The following is a 20468-nucleotide window of genomic DNA, read 5'->3' on the forward strand; positions in this document are numbered from 1 at the left end:
CGGCCATTCTCAACCCACTCGCTTAATCAATCTAGATCCAACAGCCATCAGCACGCTGCCCAACCTGTGAGGCTAGAACGGTGCGCCCGCGCGACGTTCATTGGTCTTAGCCAAGATTCCGCAGCTACACCTTCGGCTTCGCGAATCCGCTACTCCCCGTAGTTAGGCTTGCTCATGCAGCTTTTTTTTGTCGTCAGCCTGTGAGCAATCTCCAACCCCCCCCCCTTCCCCCCCCTCTCTCTTTCCTATGCCACATTAGGCTGCTGCAGGAAGCTCTTGCTCCTTTCCCTTCTGGCCATGCACATTCCGGAGTTCGTCATACATACACATATGCATACGTCCTCTCATGCCCTCTTCGGCCCAGCCCGCGTCTTTCTCCCCTTTACAGTCAGCACAGGATAATCGGCGATATGTTTGGCTAATTGATATTGTATCCTGCTCAATAGAATAAGCGAATCCGAGTACATACCCCGCGTCTAGCCAGCTGCACACAGACTCAACCTCCGACTCGAGACCTGCATAGTATCAGCGGAACTAGGCCCATCCTCGCAGATCAAATAAGCAGAAAAAAATTGCACCATGCCGAAAGATAAAGAGCGCACCATGAACCCTGCCGCGGCGCAGCGGAAACTAGATAAGCAGAAGAGCCTCAAGAAGGGCAAGGCCGAAGCGTTGGCCCGCCGGAATGAGAAACTAGCCCGTCGCAACCCGGAGCGCATCCAGCGTCAGATTGATGAGATCAAGTCGATAGAGGCAGCGGGACAAAAGCTACGGCCACGTGATCAACAGTTGCTCGAAGCCCTCCAACGAGATCACCGCGCGGTGCTCAAGGCGCGAGAAGCCCTGGGAGATAAGGCTCCCCAGTTCGCGAGCTTCGGGTCTAGAAGCGGCGGAGATCGCGACGGTGACGATGGAGGCGTTTTAGGAAAGCGCAGGAGGGATGGTGGTGGTGGCGGCGGCGGGGGGCGCTTCGGACGGCATGATCGGGACAGTGAGAGTAGCGACGAGACAGATGAGGAGGTGCGGAGGATCCCCATGCCTCGGGATACACCCCCGCCGATTCCGCGCCAGTTCCAGAGGAGACCAGGCGGCGACCAGGCTGAGGGTACACGAGGACCACATGCTCTTCCTGCAAGACCTCCCGTTGTCGAAGCTAAGGCGGTATATGAGGCTAAGCCACAGATCCGAGACCTGCGACAGGAGGCCATCAACAAATTCATCCCCGCTGCCGTCAGAGCCAAGCAGGATTCTATACGAGGGCAGGGTAAGCTCTTGGAGCCTGAAGAGATGGACCGGCTCGAGCAAGCAGGTTACAAGGCGGAGATGGGCCAAGCTGGGGTAGCAGAGGCAGCAGGGGCCGTAGGTCAACCAGAAATGACAGACGACGACGCCCAGAGGCGAATGTTAGAAGAGGAGGAAAGGAGGTTCAACCAGGAGCTTCGATCAGTTCAAATCGAAGAAGGTGAAGATGAGGAGGCATAGATCCTCCTAAATCAACTTTAATGAACGTCCAGGACGATTATTTTGGAGGGAGGGGGAGGGGAAGGGCAGAGGACTGTTGATCAGTCAGCGCCTTATCTACGTACCTATATTCCGCTCTCTCTCTCTCTCTCTCTCTCTCTCTCTCTTCCTTTATCGAGAGACTTTGCTAGTTCTTAGGGTTTGCAGGTTGAAGGACACTGGAACCGTAGATCACAGATTTATTGATCATCCAATCTAGCGCAGGGCTATGTGAACGAGAAACAGAATGTGTGTGTGTGTGTGTGTGTGTGTGTGTGTGTGTGTGTGTGTATGTACAACTCCCTTTGAGAGCAAATTTCCGAAAGAACCATAGAACCCAAGGATCACCAGATCAACACCAACCGTAGAGCACCACAAATGCAGAGAAGAAAGAGATAGGAAATGTACAGGTGTCAAACGAGTGTACTGACTTTTCGAGATGTGCATCGCAGAGAAGTCGAAAGGGGGCATATTTAGAGGGATGGGGGAAAGCCAGGGCATGGAGAAAGTAACCAGAAACCACCAGACGAGCTGGATATGGTCAGATACAGTCACTATCTGTACAGTGTGCAAAGTGCATGGGAGAACAGAGACAAGAACTTGGGGGCAGGGGAAAGGGGAAGTTTTGAGGAGATTGAGGGGCTTCATCACGGCATTAAAAAAACAAAGGAAAGTAAAGGGTGTTGCGTCTTCATATGACAATCAAGCATTCAGAGTCAAGATGCAGCGCACCAAAAAATGCATCATCGAAGCTTTCACCATGTCTCGCACGGTCAAACTCCGGTTCACGAATATTCAATCCACCCAAGCCGTATAAACTCCGAAGTATGTCTTGAATTATTAAATGGTATATTGACGATGAGGCGTCAACAGTAAATACCCAAAAAGGCGTGTATGTCAAGAGTTTCCGGGTCAACCGGCGAAACTGAAAGACAAGATTGCCGACACTCGATGTGCATGGGGCGTGTCAAGGCATGGCGTTTTCCTTGTGCAATAGTAGCTACCTCAAATTGCGAATGATCTTTCTTCCCCGGACCAAGAATGGGCTGGGCATCTCGTCTTTTTCGGGATCCCACACGGCCGGGGGGTCTCGCGCACTGGATTTCAAGCCCCGGGAGTCGCTGGCACACCGCTTGATCTCATCAACGGGACGGCCACCCGCGCGCGCCTGCGCCAGTTCAACCAACGTCCTTCCACCCATGTTGCGCTGCATCACGGCCTTGTACATGTCCTCACCGCCATTGTTGGTTTTGGAAGGAAGTTGCTTGACGCCAGATTTGCGTGTGGGTGAGCCAGCATCGGCAGCCAGATTCGCTGAGGATGGGATTTTGGACAAACGCCGATGAGGTGATCGGGGCTTGCTCTCTCTCGGAAGCATGTCGGAGAGGCCACCCGAGACCTGTGGTAGTCTGGAAGAGTTGGTGGGGAAGATAGGCGGTTGGGTGCTTAGCTTCTGCATGAATGCGGCCGTGTTCTGTCGTAAGAGTGGTCGCGAAGGGGCTTTGAACGGGTCTGGCTTAACCTTGGGGCGAGTTGGGGAGGGCAGATCGGGAATATCGTCCTCATCATCGGAATACGCTAGGGTGGGTTCCCATTTCGCTCGCTGTCTCTCAGCTTCGGCGAAAATGTTCTTGCCGGAGGAAGTTCCAGATGTGCGACGGGGAGACAAGGAGAGCGATGCAATTGAGATGGGTGAGGGCTCGGCCATTTGGACGTCCATTGGTGACTCGACCACGGTCTTCGAACGAGTTAATGGAGTGCGCGTCTCCTTCCGCGGGGCCTTGCTGGGAGCGGGAGATTCGAGCGATAATTGGGTGATATCGGCGCTCGGTGGGTTACTGCCATCCTCATTGCTGCTGGATGACTGGGATTGTTGGCTGTTTGATCGGGAATTGCTATCCTCTTTGAAAGCACCGCTCTTCTTTTGCTTCTCAACTTCTAGTGCAACTCTTTCCTGAACTTCAAAGTCGAATCGCTTTCGGAGTTTTTCCAATTCATTCTGCACCTGACGGTCGATCTCCAGCCGAGCCTTGACTTCCCACTCTCGTCTGACGGTGTTTTCCAACTCAGCCTTCATCTGTTGCTTTTCCCTGTCCATTTTGGTGTATGCTTGTTCCACTTCTCTAGCCTTCTGAGCGGCAGTCTCTTCACGCTTTCGCAGAGTCTTTTCAAGGTCGGCAACTTCCTTCTCCCTGCGCATCAGGCGAATGATGGGAAGGTTGATCAGCGCTGCAGTATCGGGGCGATGGTCCGGGTTGACGCGCAAGCAGCTTGCAATAACATTTTTCAGCTCGGGTGAGTAGAAGTCAGGCAGGGGAGCAAATTTTCCCTCGCGTATTCTCTGAATGAGTTGAATGTGAGTTCTGGCGTTGAAGGGTGGCTCTTTCTGGCACAGTTCATACATGATGCAGCCGACAGCCCAGATATCAGATCGCAATGTGTAGGGCTCCGCCGCACAGATTTCAGGCGACATGTAAAACGGGGTACCGACGTAGGTAGATGCGAAGTCTTGAGAGTTCATCAGCTTCGATAGACCGAAGTCACCGAGCTTCACAGTGTTGTCACTGCCAAGGAAGATGTTTTCTGGTTTGAGATCGCGATGAAGGATGGTCATCTGAGCCTGCTTCCCTTTGAGACCGGACTGCTTAGGAGCAGGGCCTAGGATGCTCCCAGCTTCAAGAGGATCAGAACCGTAGTGGCAGCGGTATAACGCCGTCGCCAATTGGGAAAGAATGCGCCATACGAATTCTTCCTCTGCAAATTTGTTCGTCTTTTTCAGGTTCTTGATGATCATGCTGAGATCCCCACCACCACAATATTCCATGTAAAGGTACAGGTCCTGACTCGCTTTGAGGTGTTCGCGATGGTAGTAGGCGACGATGTTCGGGTGTCGAAGAGAGCTTAGGATATTAAATTCGGCTGTCAGCTGTTCTCGTTCCTTTTGCGACATCTTGATGTAGTTGATCTCCTTGCGACAGAGTATCTATGACAGAGGTGATTGTAAGCATAAGAGGGTCGATGCTGTAACAGTGAATGGATCCTTACAAAGCCGTCTGCCTTTCGTCGCACTTTGCGAATGATTCCGAAGGAACCGCAACCTAAGCATTCGTGATCAGTAAGTTGATGTCCGAAGCCCACCTGCATGCCTAGATGGTAGTCAAGGGTCTCGTACCAATCTTTTCAAGCACCTCATACTTGTCTGCCTCCGCTAACGCAATTGCCATTGTGGCTGCTGGGAGGAAAGACCGCAGACAAGAATATGAAGTATAAGGCGAAGGTTGGGAATAAGTGGCGAGAGGATGAGCCCGAGTAGCCTATGGCATTTATGAGTCGATAATGTGTGACTGGAACCTGCTGGGTTAGTATGGAGCGATGTTGGGTGGGAACATGTGGTTGCGGTTGTAGATTTAAAGAACTAGGTATGCAACGGGGACGGAAGTGCTGAATGTTTAGGTGCAGACTGTTGCTGAGCAACGGCTGCCGGCCACGACTCTTGCCTGGTTACAGCAGGCGGTGGGGATGCCGGGCGGTGAAGCGGGTCATTGATCATCATCATCGTTCCGTCAGTGGTTCGGGACGTCAGAAGCGGTTCACAATGCTGCATGGGACAAGATAAACATCAAAAGCTTGCTCGCTTGAACCTGCAAGACGCCCTTTGATAAGTGGGGTATCAACAAGATCAAGCGTACTGAATAGAAAGAGAACCAGACCAATGCAAGGGAGCAAGGAAGTTCTTTCACTCCCCCTTGGTCCCTTGTGGGCAGGGGCTTTCTCGCTAGACTCTTTTCTCACGTGATCCGAGCTTATCGATAAGATGATTCAAATGTTGCCCCGTTTGGGGTTGTCCCCCCGCCGTCCTCCGCAACAATTACCTGCATATCTTAGAGAATTGCTTGCATCTCATCTACGCTGCCAATTTCCTACTCTGGCACAATGGATGAACCGAAGGTACTCCGAAAGGACCAGCTGGAGATAAGCTTGCACAATGAGAAGAAGCTTATCAAAGAGGGGACAATCAAGGACGATAACCCTCTTGACCTCAGCGAACCCTTCCGGGAGCTCTGCAATGCTTGTCGCAAGGGGGATTTGAAAGTTTGTCAGGAGAAGATCACGGAAGGAGTCAACATCAATGCCCGCGATCCATACGATTATACCCCTTTGATCCTGGTAAGTCTACCATGAATCACTATCATGCCGTTGTCCATGTTCGGCGTGGCGAGTCGGCGTTGCCGTGCAGTAGTAACCAGCATCTGTGCAAAAGGCAAGTCTCTGTGGCCACTACGAGGTCGCTCAGCTGCTACTCGAGTCCGGAGCTTTATGCGAACGGGACACTTTTCAGGGAGAAAGGTATGCACCTTGTCATCTGTGTCACTTTCGATGTCTAGTGGTTATCAGTCAGCCCACGATGTTAACATAAGTATGATAGATGTTTGTATAACGCCCTCAATGATCGGATACGGAATCTGCTCCTGGAATACGACTATTCGAAGTCGACGGATCCCCTGCAGCCTCTTGCAGCTCATATCACGTCACTTCTCACTCGCGAGAGCCCTGCGACAGCGGATATTGTTGTAACAGCAGGCGATGAGTCTCTCCATTTGCACAAGTTTATCTTGGCCGCACGGTCTCCCTATTTCCGCAACAAATTGGCCACTGCCCCGGACACGTCGACGTGGAGGCTCCCTAGCACAATGCCACCAGAAGCATTCGGGACAGCGATCAAATACCTCTATTTTGGCGAAGCTCCGCGCGACATCCGGAGTGGCCCAGGGACCGGATTCACCGAGTCTGAGGTCTTTTCCAATATCGATAAGATTGCCAAGCATTTGGAAATCAATACGCTTTTGGATAGTATATTGGACAGTGGCGATAGAAGGCTCGCTCGACAAAGACGGACACTCGAGGTGGCCAAGGGGCGAGACCAATTGGAGGAGTGGTTCCGGGCGAATGTACTCCAGCACAAGGTGACTGTGGAAACCTCACGAGCGGATGAAGTCAAATGGGACAGAGAGAACACCTTATTTGCGGACGTCTTGCTCCGCGCAGACGAGGACCTCGATGATGTGGACGAGCATGTTGGCACCAACGGCGATTCTACCAATCCCCGCGTCCAGAAGAGCACCCTATTCCCCTGCCACCGGGCCATGCTTCTACGCTCTGAGTTCTTCCACACCATGTTCACCTCCCCCTTTCGCGAGGCGCACATGAAGGATCATCTCAACATCATCCCGGTTGATTGCTCCCCGGAGGTCCTCGAGATCGTGCTCACGTTCCTCTACACGGAGCGCGCAGACTTCCCGCTCGACATCGCCGTCGACGTTCTTTTCGCCGCGGACATGCTCTTCATCGAGAAGTTGAAGACGAAGGCCGCTGTTGTGATCAGTACCCTGGGCAGCGGCAACATGTCGCAGGCCGAAGCCGCCCGCACACGCGGCACCATGGAAGAGGACGACCTCGACATCTACGCCATTATCCGCGCGGCCTGGCTGACGCGCGTGCAGCGCCTCGAAGAGTTCGCCGCCCGTTTCCTTGCCTACCGGCTGGAAGCCCATATCGACTCCCCCGAGTTCTCGGAATTGATCCAGGAGTCTGCTGCTCGCATTCAAGGTCGTCAGGAGACCGACTCCATCGAGCTGCTCGACGACATCCGGTTCTACCTCGGTGAGCGCTTCCGGCTCCGGTTCGACGATGCCGGTATCGACGAGATGATGGAGGAAGAAGCGCGGCAGCAATCCGTCGCACAGGCCCAGAATACCACTACGGAGACAGAGGGTAATGAAGAGAACGGTACCGGTGTAGACCACGTTGCCGAGGGGGTGGGAGCACTGGACCTCTCTAGCACCAGGAACGGAACTTCACACCCAGTCCCAGCCACGGACGAAGACTCAGATCAACAACAACAACAACAACAACAACAACAACCCGTCATCCGTACGCTGGACGGTGAGGTCGTTGTGGACGAGTTCGATCAGGATGCGCTCAACTACCAGATTCTCATGGACAAGCTCGATGGAATCTTGGAGGCTCTGGACCTTGATGCTTGAGTTGACATGACCGTTCTGTTTTTCGCCAATTCCTTCCTGGTATGCGGGATGATGATTGATGATAACTATATACATATATACGCCGGGAACTGCCACCTATATACATAAACGGCCCGGGGAATGCCTTTGCACAGTAAGGGAGATCGAATCTATACAAGGGAATAGATTGGTAGAAATAATACAAGCATAGAAAGAAGCCACTTCCCCTTCGCTTGAACTGTGCACTACAATCTCGGGAATAAATGCCACAGGAACCAGGGGGCCCAAGACAGCGTGCAATCCGTACATACCTGGAGTGCGGTCGAAAGAGTATCAAGGCAAAGGAAGCCGTTTGTCTGCGCCGTAATCCTTCCGCACCCAAACCAACCCTTCAAAGGGGTCTCTCCTCTCCTTTGAGAAAAAAGCACGTAGGCGCTTCGCTGCCTATGGAGGACGCAAGCTCGCTCGCTCACTATCCCCAAGACACCATCCATCCATCACAGTCCCCAATCCACAGCCACAGCCACAGCCATCCATCCACCATCCAGCTAGAAATTCTCCCCACCAAGCAAAAAGACATGCAAAACACACTGTACCCATACTTCCCATACTTCCAACCCCCACCACCCTTCTCTCCCCAACTCCAGAAAAACACATAACATATAACATATGACCAGCCCCAATCATAAGATCCCCTAACAACACCAGCAACAAAACCACCGTCTCCTCAGAAACCCCCCAGCCACGCGTTGCAACATTCCATCCACCACCACAACAACCACCACCTGTTCCTCCCTCTGGAGAGGTAAAGACCAAGCCCCAGGGATAAAGATCCCACAACCCCCAACACATACAGTACACCACAAGATACATCCCCGCCGACCTCATACGATTACTTTTCCCGGCCCTCGCCCTCACTACGGAGTACTAAAGAGATTTTGAGTTTCGAAGTTCTCCTCTCGACTAAGGTTTGCGTGGACTGTACAGTACACAGTACACTACAGGTATGTTGTGCTCGGGTGGAAGGAAGAAAAGCGTCTGACCACTACACGGAGTGTGCTTACGGGGAAGGTGATATGGCTGATGGCCGATGGGGAGATGTGACGGAGTTGCGTCCCGAGCCGCCGCCGAGGCTGGGTGCGCTCTGTTTAGGACCGTGTGTACAGTACATGTCAGCTGGAATTTGAGTCATATGGTGGGCGGTTGCGACGGTTGGGGAAGACCATACATAGGGTTTTTTGTTTTTGTTTTTTTCTGAGTGCATGAGGGCAGGGCGGTTGCTCGGGGGTCAATGCTTGAGTTGACTTTTGAGAGGCGACAAAGTGACAACTCACAAAGAGGGGTTCTCTTGAATGCGGTTAATCCGGCGTGAACCCTCACCTCTTACCTTCAACAGCTGGCTTGTAGTCCCCCAATTTACGTCCAGTTACAATCATCCTATGACGCACAAAAGTATTTCTGGCACAAAAGTATTTCTTGAGATCTTCTTGATATTGAATGTTGATAATTTTTTGTTCACAAGGTGGTCATATCACGTCATTGGATACAAAGGAAATGAGATGACACAAGGAAAAGCATAACACAACAAAATAAACCCATAAAAAACAGAATAAAAAAAAGTAGAAACTGGAGTCAAGGGACTCCAGTTTCTGTTCACCATATTCTTCCCCTGCAACAACCTCTAGCTGTCACAGCTCATGGAACATAGCGTGTTTCTCCCAAAACCTTCATCCGCAAGCGATGCCTGCTCCTTTCGCACGATAATAAACAAGAATGGTGTTGGGCGGGGGTGATGAGATCCAAAAAAATCATTCAAATATACACAGGGTGAGAAAGAGAAGAAAAAGATGTATGGGGACCTCTTTTTGGTGATACACCGTAGCCCCCCGCCCTCCTAAGCTTTTTGCACAAAAAAAAGAGATTTTTGTTCGATGCAAAGAAGCAGAAAGAAGATAAAATGGTATATATGAACACGCAAAGCAAAAGGGTATCATCAGAAGAAGCAATGCAGAGCAAAAGAAGTGTCGCTGGGAGTCATGGGTATTTGAGGGAAAAATCTGGAGAGAAGAAATAATTCTCTCTCATTGCTTGTGCTTTTTTCTCGGTTTGCCGGTGAATGGTATAGTTGGGGTCGGCCTTTTGTTCGCAGAGGTAATGCGATATACTCAAGCCCATTATACCATGGCGGTGGCAACGGGCCGGCCGGTATGACAGCCACGTTCGTGGCGCTTCATGTTGCTCCGCACGCTGAAGGCTTTGCCACAACCCGCGTGGGTGCAACGGAAGGGCTTTTCTCCTGTGTGGCTGTGGGAGTGGATGCGGAGACTGGAAGGTCTCGAGAAGGCCTTGTGGCACGTTCTGCAGATGTATCGGTCGTGGTTCTGCTGGTAGGGGGCCGTGCTGGAGGGAGGGAAGTAGTGGTGATGCTGCCAGGCCGGGGTCACAGGGGTGATCATTTGTTGGTGTGCGGCGGTTGGCAGAGAGGCAGTGGAGGGAGGCACGCTGCTGGCGGGTTGGTAGGTGGACGAAGAGGAGGTCGGTCTCTGGAAGTAGATAGCCGAGGAGGCCGAAGGCTCAATGGGAGAGGAGTAAGAAGCGACGCTCGGGGCGGGAGAGACGTAAGGCGCGGCGGAGACAGGAGCCACGGAGCCCTGACTAGAGATGGAAGACCGATCCGATGGACTGGGGAGTCTCACCGGCGCCTGGGTGTATGGCTCTGCGCGGTTCACGGTGGCGCCGTCGCTGACGGCGGAGATCGACGAGGTGGGAGAGTGGCTAACGCTGTTGAACCCAGAACCAGGACGCAACGGAGGCGTAGGTGGCAAGCCGATCTGGGGGCCATTGGCCTTCATCGCATCCAAGGGTTGCGAGGGGAGGCGGGTGTCCAGCTCGCGCTGAACTGGCGGAGTAACTCTTGCACGCTCTGCATTGCGACGGTCAGCACTGACCGGATTGATGGTCCAAATAGGCCGTTTTGGATATTATGGGGAGGTTGCCATACTAGCTGCGTGCATGGAGGCACCGTCTGCGCCTTCGAGCAGGGTCGAGATAGAAGGCAGAGAGCACTTGGGGGGCATTTCCTCGACCGGCGGGGAAGGAGGGGCGCGGGAGTAAGACACCGGCACGGAAGCGAAGTATGAGTCCGGCGCGCGCTTATACGAAGCCAGGCGAGGGGCCGGGGGGCTGTAGGAGGCTCTGGACATGCTCATTGCGAGGGGATCTGGTCCCGGTTGAGTGATAAGGCTAGCGAGATCCATGATGGGCGACGGTGAGGGTAGTTGTAGTAGATGAGAATCAGTAGTGGTGGTAGTGGTGGACAACTGTTGATGTTGTTGAAGTTCAAGGCTGGAACGGGAAGGAGGAAGAAAGGGCAAGTGATTGTTTCTCTTGAGGTTCAAAAAAGGCGGCTACCCAGAGTTCATATATGAAAAAGACTGGAGGGAACTGATGGAACGGGGTATAAGAGATCCAATCTAAGAAACAATCCAGGCACGGTAGTCGAGACAGGTGGGGGTGGATATGAGAACCAGGAGGAGGAACTGGTTTATAGACCCAGAGCGATGGTGGAGATGCAGGGTTGGCAATCATGGAATTGTTTTCGAGAAAAAAGAATTTCTTTTTATTTTCATTTCGGTTTTTTGAATTTTCTTTTTTTTTGCATTTTCTTATTTTTATTTTTTTCGGGGGAGAGGATGAGATGGGGGGAAGGAGGAGGGGAGATGGGGAGGTGGAGGGAAGTGGAGGGGGGATGTGGGAGGAGAGATGTGGACTTCCATCCTAGTCCAAAAACGAAAGATAATATTTTTTATTAAAAATTGCACATCAATCAAATGTTAATTATAGCGCTGGTAAACTCCGGCCGTAGCGTTAGACGACGAGTGGAACCACAAAGAGAGAGTTGAAGATGGAGCCGAGAAACTGAAAAGAAGGAGAAAAGCGGGAGAGGCCGCCGCCGCGAACCTCCCCTATTAGGATTTACTCATGGAAAATACTGCAACTGAAAGAAAGGATAGAGAAAAAAGAGAATAAAATAGAACCAAAAAAATCAATACAAAAAAGAAATTGTGCCTGGCCAGGGACAGAACACTCAGTCCTACACACACACAGCATCATGTAACTACATCGACTACCGACACAAAGTATAATTTCACTATACACTACTCCGTATATTCCTTATTTTCCCGCGCTTCGCTGCTGCTGTTGCTGGTACTTACAACCAACCACTTAACTGTAACAGTACATGGATTTTCCCCCGAAGCCCGCAGTGGCCACTGACTAGTAGTAACTACTCGAGCCACAGGGAAATCCCCATCGTCGCTCTTCTCGATTCGCTTCGACAAGGGCTGATACCACCGTCTCAAAGCTTAATTAATGACCACTGACCCGGTACACGCGATGACTTGCGCCGGTGGTTCTCCGGGCCCTTCGTTTAATTATTTTGGCCGCGTCTGATTCGACACGCGACGTAATTATTCCGAGGGAAAAATCGCCTTTTGTCTTTTGCGGGTACCGTAACGCATGTGTTGTTTGTCCCCACGCCTATACTGGAGCCCCCCTCCTCTCCTCCCCTTCTTCCTCTCACTCCTCCTTCGCATACCGTAGCTATGCGACTAAAAAAGGATGATTTGCCATTAGCTTTATCGTTTTGGGTAGGCTCGACGAGAGCTAAAAAAACGTGCGCCGCCTCCGCTGTCCACACCCGCATGATGGGTGTACCCTGGGTCAAATCGACGGGTTACCAAAGATCAGGAAGACTGAAAGACCGGAACAAGACAAGCGACAGACAGCGCTGTCGGAAGATGCCTCTTCCACGCTGGCTGAATCAGCGAAACCCTGGACTCGACCCATGACATCAAAGCAGATGAAAGGATTCAGGTCGGAGACATTTCTTCCTGTTATTCTTCCGTCGACTATAAGCTAGTGGAATCTTGTATAGAAGTAGGAAACACCTCCGTTCGTCGAACGGAGCAATATAGAGAGCAGAAATAATAATACGGCGGAAATAAGAAAAGGAAAATAAATTGCCCAGACAGCGCTCCTGAAAAGACCAGCAGCAGGCGTACGTAACTGCGTCGTACGGAGGCCGACAGATCGGCCGATGGAAAACCAACGGTACTTTCGGGGCTCGGCTACAGTAAGTCTGGCGCTAGTGCAGATCCACGGACACCTTTCCTTCTCCATCATGCGCCTGCCAGGAATCAATCATCGATCATCATCCATCATGGATTCATGGGGAGAGTGGGAGAGAGTGAGAGAAGAGGAGGGAGGGGAGGGGGGGACGAGCCGGCGCCCTCCTAAACACCCCCCTCCCCCCCCATTGGATCCCATGCCCATTATCCACCCGGTATTATCGCGGTAATGGCCAGATTCGACAGAGAGGGCCCCTCTTGCCAGCCGATCGTTTGGAGGATTCATAATAATTATCATTATAATGGAAAAAAAAAGACCAAGGAGACAAGAGAGAAAAGGGCTAGTCTCCGTCCAGGTTTTACCTGTCACAACGATCCCATGCCCCATAAACGGCTGATCGTTGCCGCACGATCACACACATCGCTTGAGAACCTGATCTCATCTTCCAAGACCAACTTCCCACCCTGAATCATCATCATCGTCTTCATCATCTTCATCGTCATGATTCGTCTGTAGATCGTTCGGTCCCTTTGTCTCTCGGAGGGGCCTGCAGTCGTAGATCAGTGGAGGAACATTTGCCGCCCGAGAAATGCCAACCCGTCCAGGTACACAAACCCATCAATCAGCCTTGAATGCAGTCATGACTTCAAGAAAGACGAGATATTGCTAGCTGCTGTAGTCGAAATCACCAGTTCGGGGAACACAGTGTGTCCTGGGTCCCATGCCAACCCTGGTTGCTCTCGAGTTCGATCCGTTCTCTCTAGCTTCTAGCGGGAAACTGATCCATTCCCCAGGGTATCAATTCATCAGTGCAAGACTACGTACGAGCCCTTCATTCACCCTTCATTAAAAAAGGGGGGGAGAGAACCTGCCACCACCCCAAAATAGGCGCATCTGCGCCGAAAGCAGGGCTGTAGATCGGAGGATGGATCTCAAGATGGGCAGAGTGAGATTATTGACCAAGGTGATTGAATCGACACAACAATTCTAAAAGGGTAATGAGTCCGTGATTTGCGTCCATCCACAAACCAAGCCCTTGGGGCCGGATGACGGAGTTGCGGCACGATGCGCAGATGGCAGGTCTTGGTTTGGGAGCGCTCCCCTAAGCCACAAACAGCTAGCCCAGGCCGCCTACAAGGGAATCTCTGGGCGAATGATGGCCTACTGGGTACTGGGTAGGTAATGCCGGTCTGCCACTCCTTTCCTTTCTGCGCTTGCTTTGGGGGCCAATTGGCCAAGGGATCATCCTAGTATGAGGGAGGCCTCCCGGAGATTATCGTGGCGTTGACAGCCAACGAGAGACATCAAGCAAACCTTAAACACAGATGGAGCAAGAATTGGCGAAAGACCTGAAAGCCTTACTGGTACTCAGAAATCTGGCCCAGGAGGTGGCTGACTAACTAAGCGTTAGGGTTGAATGTTCGTCCGTGTGATGGATGGACTTTTGTTTGCTTATTTGCGACCGGTAACCTATATCGCTTGAATTTTGGGCACTGGATGGCCTGTGCAGAAAAGTAAGTGACCTACCAACTGCAAGGTGAGGAACAGGCGGAATGCATGGATAGCTTATGCATAATGAGAGTGCATGTAATCCCGTCCATGACTAAGACGTCTCTTCCTGGGGCTTGATGGAAGCAACTTGGAAGACACAGACCAAAGCCCCTCCCGTGATTGATCACCTCTGACTCGACTCTGACTCGACTCTACAAGTGTTTTGTGCCTGGTCAATGACGTCGACAACGAAACATGTCCAGTGCCCAGTTCTCCTAGCTGTACTCCATTCTCTGAGTGTATGTATGGAGTACGTAGCTCTCAAACTTTTTTTTTTGTTTCGCATGCGCGGCTAGTGTATGCTGTCCATATCCAGGCTCGACCCAATTGTAAATGCCGATGAGGGGGGAAATTGGCTGTCAATCGTCTTTGGGATTAGGATCGACCGCGGAGGGATTTACTGGGTCGAACTCTTCGTCGACAGTACGAGTTCGAGCCAGAAGAAGGCGACCAACAGCTGATGTAAACGCATAAACGCAGCTTTTCCATGGTCAAAAGAGAAAAGTCCAAGCCCGAATAAGAATAGACAAGAACTGGCTTCGGGAGATCCCTTGGTTGATGACTGGGTTGTTTGGTGGTCGGTACCTGCCTGTGCACGAGACAAAATACCTCGGCCGGCCATGGAATGCGATTCCGGAAAGGGTTACAGAGACGAGGTGGACACCACAACTACCCGATGATCATCAGTGCAGCAGAAACAAGCAGCGGTGCTGTAGCTGTACAGACCTATACACTAGGAGAATTACCCTTTTGGCTTTTTTTTTTTTTTTTGAGATCAGTCTGTCAGGCGAATTGTCTCATGCTTGAGCATCTGACCTTTGAAGTTTGTTCTTTTCAACCCCTGGTTCATACACGCAGACTCAGGCAAGCATGCGTGGCACGCCTTGTCTCCAAGGGAGGAAGGAAGATCATCAGATAGTGGCGGGTCACACCGCCCCAGCCGATTACTGCATACGTACCTGAACGGTCTCTGAGGGGCGAAGACCACACACAGCCTCAGGCCTTGTCTGTTGTTTGTCTGGCGTCTGGCGATCGAATGAGGTAATGACCCCGTCCGGGTAACTCATTGCCAAGCTCCTTGTTGGAAACAACCTGCATCACAATGGCACAGTCCATTCCATTCAAAGCAGGGGGATCCTCGACAGTGATAGAACATGCCAACCATGCTAATCCATGCTAACCCATGCTAACCCATGCCAACCGTCGGCGACGCCGAATTACATCATCATTAATCAACCAATAAACCCCTCAAGCATCAAAGATGAACAGGCTACTCGACGAGGCACATAGCGATGCTGCAAGATTACTGAGTACTCTGAAGGATGATCGTCCCCAATAGACGAACATATCTGAATCTATTCTCTATACTGAGGACCACGCTAGCAACTCGCGTGGTGATAGTGGTGGTGATGATGATGATGATGACGTTACTGACGATGGTGTCGATACTGCCACTTCTGCTGCTAGCTGGTGTTGTTAACAACAGTAGTTAACGCTGCTGCTGAGGGGATTATTATTGTGGGACACTAAGAAGAATGGATTATGAGGCCCAGGTTGACGCGTAGAGGACCGCTCAATCTGCCCACCCAAGAGACCCATACCCATGTGCAGTGGTCCCAAACTTTAATAGACGAGGGACTCAGTGAGAAGACAGAGACGGCTCTAGCTACGTAGCTAGTAGTCTAGTGGAAGGCTGGTCTCGTGGAGTCGGCGAAGCGAAGCTCACCCGCCGGTTCACTGTGTGGGATCCGCAGCAATCCGCGGGCCCCGTCGGCTCCTGCGCGACGCATTGAAATCAGTACAAGTGCAAGGCTGCTATCACTCATAGAGCTTAGTCTCACTGCTCGTCTCCATTTCTTTTCCCATGTGCTTTCCAGCCTTATTCGATGGGCAAAAATGGGCCTTCTATCGCCCTCTAGGCAGCTAGTTTCCGATCTTGAGTCTCATTCCCCGTCCCACGGCCTCGGAACCCCAGTGTAGTGCCCAATTTGACCTACGACGCATTCGGGGCACTTGAGTACTGACCGCGCACTCACTCAGTCCCTCACTGAATGCTCGGTCGTCGGTTCTCGGCTTCGGTTCACAGACATGATACGCCCTGGAATGTCTTCGAGCTTGGACTATAACCCTCTTCTCTCTCTAGCCGATACAAACCCATGAAACATTATCAAACGATACCATCCCAGAATCGGCACCGCTTCCGTTCAACTTAGATGAAGCTTGGGGGGATATGTATTGTATAAAGTGTGGATGCACCGTCGTAATTGAAACCTGGAATACCGAAGGGAGACGAGCAAACTCCGAACTCAATTTGCATAGCATCGGCCGGCTCCGCGAGAGAGAGAGAGAGAGAGAGAGAGAGAGAGAATGTGAGAGCGATTCCAGAACGACGCCGGGCGGCGTGAGGAGTGGGTGCGGGCAGAAGAGACGCTCCGGTTGCTAAACTCGGATACATACTATGTAATTTGTGCTCAATAGTGCCTTAGTTTAGTTCTCGTGTGCGAAGTATAACTAGCGACCATGCGGCTACACCCGGTGGTCACCTTTTTGAGGATGTAATCGATGACCTCCTACTGCTCCCTACCACTCGTCTCAGCCTCCGTATATGGATGGATGAATCCACGGGTGATTCAAACTCACCCCCAAGGGCCTAAGGGTAAGGTTACAGAAGATAGCCTTTACTTAAGCGCGTGGGACGTGTTAATCATCTGAGCTTAAACCCAAGCATCTTGAACCAAAAAATAGGGGACCTACCTGATCTGGGATATCTCGACGAACTGATGCTCTCCAGCCAGCCAGTCACCCAGCATCCGCGAGGCTTTGCTCAAAAAGAAAAAAAAAAGGGGGGCAAGAAGGAGGGTTCGGCAGATTCCGCATAGCCCCAACCCGCGTCAAACATGCGGGACAATTTGGTGCCCAGGAAACTCTGCCCAGAGAGCGGGTTGGTTGCCTGAAGTTTGGTAACAACTGCAGGCACACAGGAACCCCTCCCTCCCCCTTCAACTAATGCGTATCGACGTATAGCCTGCTCTTTTGAGGCACTTTCCACGACACATGCTGTGCAAGCAACAAATGTTACGTATATTGCACCCACCCTTTCCCTTAAGTTCCGACTGAAAAAGGGCCTATTCTCCCCCCTGCCGTGAAACGCGTATGTGCATAACCACTCGTCCCGCGTTAACTTGCCGGAGCGGCAGTGGCAGCCTCGGAAGAACAACTGATTCAGATGTGATGCATTCGCGGTAGGATGCTTGTTCCCGCGGGTTGCTTTCAAAAACGCATAGTGCACCTTGGCCCCTAGCGTTTCATTGTTTGTTGAATTTGGGTGAGATGATTCAGCGTTAGTGTGTTCGGCAATGGTCGTGTTTTCGGCCACCCGACGGAGATATCCCGAGATCAGCTTGATGGAGATTGACGATGATGCGCGCGCCGATCATCCCAACGCTCCCTCCAACGCTCCCAGCTTTGACCGCTCAGAGCGGCATTCCTGATTACATAGTCACCGGCAATACTACTGCATGCTGCTTAGTGGCGGGTATCGATACTGTGGCGCCCTCCCCTGACAACTAGTTGAATACCTATTCTTTAATAATAGTAACCATGATGGAATGATTCGCGCTGGTCAATCGGGCCATCTTTGCCCGCTGCCCGGGGAGACGGTCTATTCAACAATAGCCACGAGTCAGTATTGTACATCTTCTAGCCTAGACATTCCGCTGCTGTCGTGTCTGACTCGGTACCATTATTCCACAACCATTGATGTCGCCTACGATAATAGCCGGAATCATTAGAACCAAGGCCTTCGGAACTCAACTTGAGTGCTTTGGAAGTTTACTTGATAGCCAAGAGCAAACCACCAACCAGCGACAGTGGTCGCCATCAGCCACTGACGGGGTTTTCCTCGCCTGTTTCATTTATTCCGGGGCCCAGATCCATGATGTCCAGTTTCTAGCCCCGTCGCTGGAGAACCTACGTATAGGAACCAAGGAGAGGCGGGCGGCAAGGTCGTCGATCAAACTCAAAGCGCAGAGTTGGCGCCGGTTTCAGGATTTGCAACCCACGAGTGTCGTCGGTAGGGGAAACCTCGCTTCGGTTCCAGCTTCGCTTACGGGAGGGAGGGGGACGTTGGTGCCTGAGGCAGTAGAAGTGAGGGACGAACACGGTTCCGTTGACTCGGCACGGCGTCTACCTTCTGCGTAGGTAGTGCTTGCACATTTCCACAGTAATCCTGCACCGTCGCACCAACACAGCACACAAATGTGCGATGGTTGTTAACTACTCCGTACTCGACTCCCTTTGGCTCTTTCAGCATGTCCCCCTCCGACCTCCGATCTTTCTCGTATTCCTGCAACTTCACAGTCACAGCAGCAGCTGATCTTCGACCATCCGCAAGCGCCCTTCGTGTGAATCATGGATTGTTATTCCACATGCAGGAGCAAAATCATGCTGGGCTTGGGTGTGACGGCTTGAGCCGTCCCATTCCTTCCCTCCGTCCCTTGATCCTCCTGCCGTATAATTGCTCCAACTATACTCCGTAGATCGCAACCTCATTGCTCAAAACCGCGAGGTGGGAGAAAAAAATGAAATCTAGAATCCCGAAGTCTGACAGACCTGACAGATGTCACTGGAGAGTTTCGAGTGCGCTCGTGATCGATGGTCTGACAGCCTGTGATTGGAGGTATCGCCAATTGCACAAACGATCTACCGAGACTCTCAATCAGCCGGCAGGAATGACGGCTTTCAGCTTGTCTAGAACCAGCATCTCCCCCGAACGCCACGTTGGTTAGTCAAGGCGTCGAGCGCAGATCGTCATCAGGGAACCCAGCTAGGGAGACGGTGGGGTTCGTGGGGATCGAACGGGACCAGCCAGCCAGGCAGCCAGGCAGCCAGGGGCGTGGTTGTTCGGGGCTCTACAGCTGGATCACTGGATTCAGGGAAAGGTGGGAATGACACATTGAATCTCAGGCCTGACTTCTTTTCCGAGGCTGTGCGATCAAGATGTGGGATCTTTTGATGGTGGTCTGTGTACGGAGGAATATACGGTAGCCTGTAAGGTATAATAGTCAAGTTACCTGTGGGATGGGACAAGGGGTTGTGTTGTGTGGGTGACGGCGGCGGCGGCGGCGGCGGGTATGAGACCCGGAAAGTCTCAGCCTGGTTCTGGTTTAGTCACGGCACACGCAGTCGCAGGTTGCCGCCCCCCTAACCTGACCTGGCCTAAACAAAAAAGAAAAAATGCCGACCGGCCGACGAGAACCTCCCTCCCCCTTGTTTTTCGCTAAGAACTGCTGGAGCGGGCGTTCGGTCGATCCAGGCTCAATGCAGACTAGAGGCGGTCCTAGCGGCCTTCCTGGAGTTCTGGACCCTAGTCATTTCACGTGGCAGACGTCGGCTCCGCCTGCAGCATCGGCCGGCCCTTCCCGAGTTTGGCACCAAAGCCGATGCACTATCGAGACGCTTACCCTCTGACAAGCCTACAGTAGTGTGCTTACTAGCGGTATTATTGCTCGAGTCTCCAATTTCCACTCTCGCGCACGCACACACAAATTACTCGCAATTAACTTCTCCAAGCCTCTGACTTGTGGAATGCTTGGACTAGTTAATCTCTGAGTAGGTGAGGAGCTCTAAGTAGGTAGCCTTAAAATCTCCCATTTCCTATCCAAATTAACCCACTGAATCTTACATTGGTTATACCTACGTACATGTCTCTGAAAAAAAGTAGTTGTTTAGTATATGTATGTACTAAATTAGTAGAGTTAGACCCCCAGGCCTTGCACATGTCTCCGAGTACGCCACATAAGTCAGGTTAGGGCTGGGCGGCACCAACCCGTCCATTACTCCGGAATACTAATTTTTGTTATATGCATCTTTTCCCTCCCCAGCGGACGAAAAGGAGACGATCATCTATACATAGTAATCCTAACCTGCATTATAAACTAACTTCTGATTCGATAAGGTGTTGGCCCTTGCCTTCTGATCACTTGATGTGCCATGGCTTGGTTTATGAATAAGCAACAAATTCTATGGGATAACGATTAGGGTCAAGGAAGTACTATAGGCGACAGTCGACGACAGACTGCAGGAAGGGCGGTGACAGGCCCGGCACAAGCAGTGAGCATGTGATTGAGGAGCTCTGGTTGCCGATGTTGTGGATATCCCCTAACTCTGACTCTGACTGTTCCAGCAGATGGAAATTAATCTATTTGCCTTGTTGTTCGGGCACTTGGACGGCGTTGTGGCTAAACATGAGCCGAATCATGCTAT

General features: G+C 51.8%; 7 protein-coding genes across 7 annotated transcripts; 2 read left to right on the forward strand and 5 right to left on the reverse strand.

Moving 5' to 3' along the window:
* The first annotated feature begins 236 nt into the window (after positions 1-236).
* Positions 237-1778, forward strand: BO82DRAFT_356083 (WW domain binding protein 11). Its single transcript, XM_025635621.1, has one exon. It carries the CDS (start codon positions 580-582, stop codon positions 1480-1482), a length of 903 nt encoding a protein of 300 aa, XP_025490079.1. The 5' UTR covers positions 237-579; the 3' UTR covers positions 1483-1778.
* BO82DRAFT_125164 (uncharacterized protein) lies at positions 1600-2324 on the reverse strand. Its single transcript, XM_025629918.1, has one exon. The coding sequence runs from the start codon at positions 2146-2148 to the stop codon at positions 1717-1719; it is 432 nt and encodes a 143-aa protein (XP_025490080.1). The 5' UTR covers positions 2149-2324; the 3' UTR covers positions 1600-1716.
* Positions 2325-2500: 176 nt separating this feature from the next.
* nimA (serine/threonine protein kinase nimA) lies at positions 2501-4724 on the reverse strand (the record flags this gene model as incomplete). The annotated part of the gene is made up of 3 exons (XM_025639412.1): positions 2501-4483; positions 4546-4598; positions 4673-4724. 3 exons carry the CDS (start codon positions 4722-4724, stop codon positions 2501-2503), a joined length of 2088 nt encoding a protein of 695 aa, XP_025490081.1.
* A 636-nt stretch (positions 4725-5360) lies between these two features.
* BO82DRAFT_356085 (ankyrin repeat and BTB/POZ domain protein) lies at positions 5361-7743 on the forward strand. The gene is made up of 3 exons (XM_025635622.1): positions 5361-5667; positions 5762-5847; positions 5927-7743. The coding sequence occupies exons 1-3, from the start codon at positions 5434-5436 to the stop codon at positions 7542-7544; spliced, it is 1938 nt and encodes a 645-aa protein (XP_025490082.1). The 5' UTR covers positions 5361-5433; the 3' UTR covers positions 7545-7743.
* A 13-nt stretch (positions 7744-7756) lies between these two features.
* BO82DRAFT_125203 (uncharacterized protein) lies at positions 7757-8643 on the reverse strand. The gene has a single exon (XM_025629920.1). It carries the CDS (start codon positions 8409-8411, stop codon positions 7968-7970), a length of 444 nt encoding a protein of 147 aa, XP_025490083.1. The 5' UTR covers positions 8412-8643; the 3' UTR covers positions 7757-7967.
* Positions 8644-9400: 757 nt separating this feature from the next.
* BO82DRAFT_125185 (uncharacterized protein) lies at positions 9401-10931 on the reverse strand. Its single transcript, XM_025629919.1, has 2 exons — positions 10525-10931; positions 9401-10446 (listed from the first exon to the last, which is right to left on the reverse strand). Exons 1-2 carry the CDS (start codon positions 10778-10780, stop codon positions 9698-9700), a joined length of 1005 nt encoding a protein of 334 aa, XP_025490084.1. The 5' UTR covers positions 10781-10931; the 3' UTR covers positions 9401-9697.
* A 1403-nt stretch (positions 10932-12334) lies between these two features.
* Positions 12335-12788, reverse strand: BO82DRAFT_125211 (uncharacterized protein). Its single transcript, XM_025629921.1, has one exon. It carries the CDS (start codon positions 12705-12707, stop codon positions 12441-12443), a length of 267 nt encoding a protein of 88 aa, XP_025490085.1. The 5' UTR covers positions 12708-12788; the 3' UTR covers positions 12335-12440.
* Between the last annotated feature and the right edge of the window lie 7680 nt (positions 12789-20468).

Source organism: Aspergillus uvarum, assembly GCF_003184745.1.
Source record: "Aspergillus uvarum CBS 121591 unplaced genomic scaffold BO82scaffold_42, whole genome shotgun sequence".
Taxonomy (NCBI): Eukaryota; Fungi; Ascomycota; class Eurotiomycetes; order Eurotiales; family Aspergillaceae; genus Aspergillus; species Aspergillus uvarum.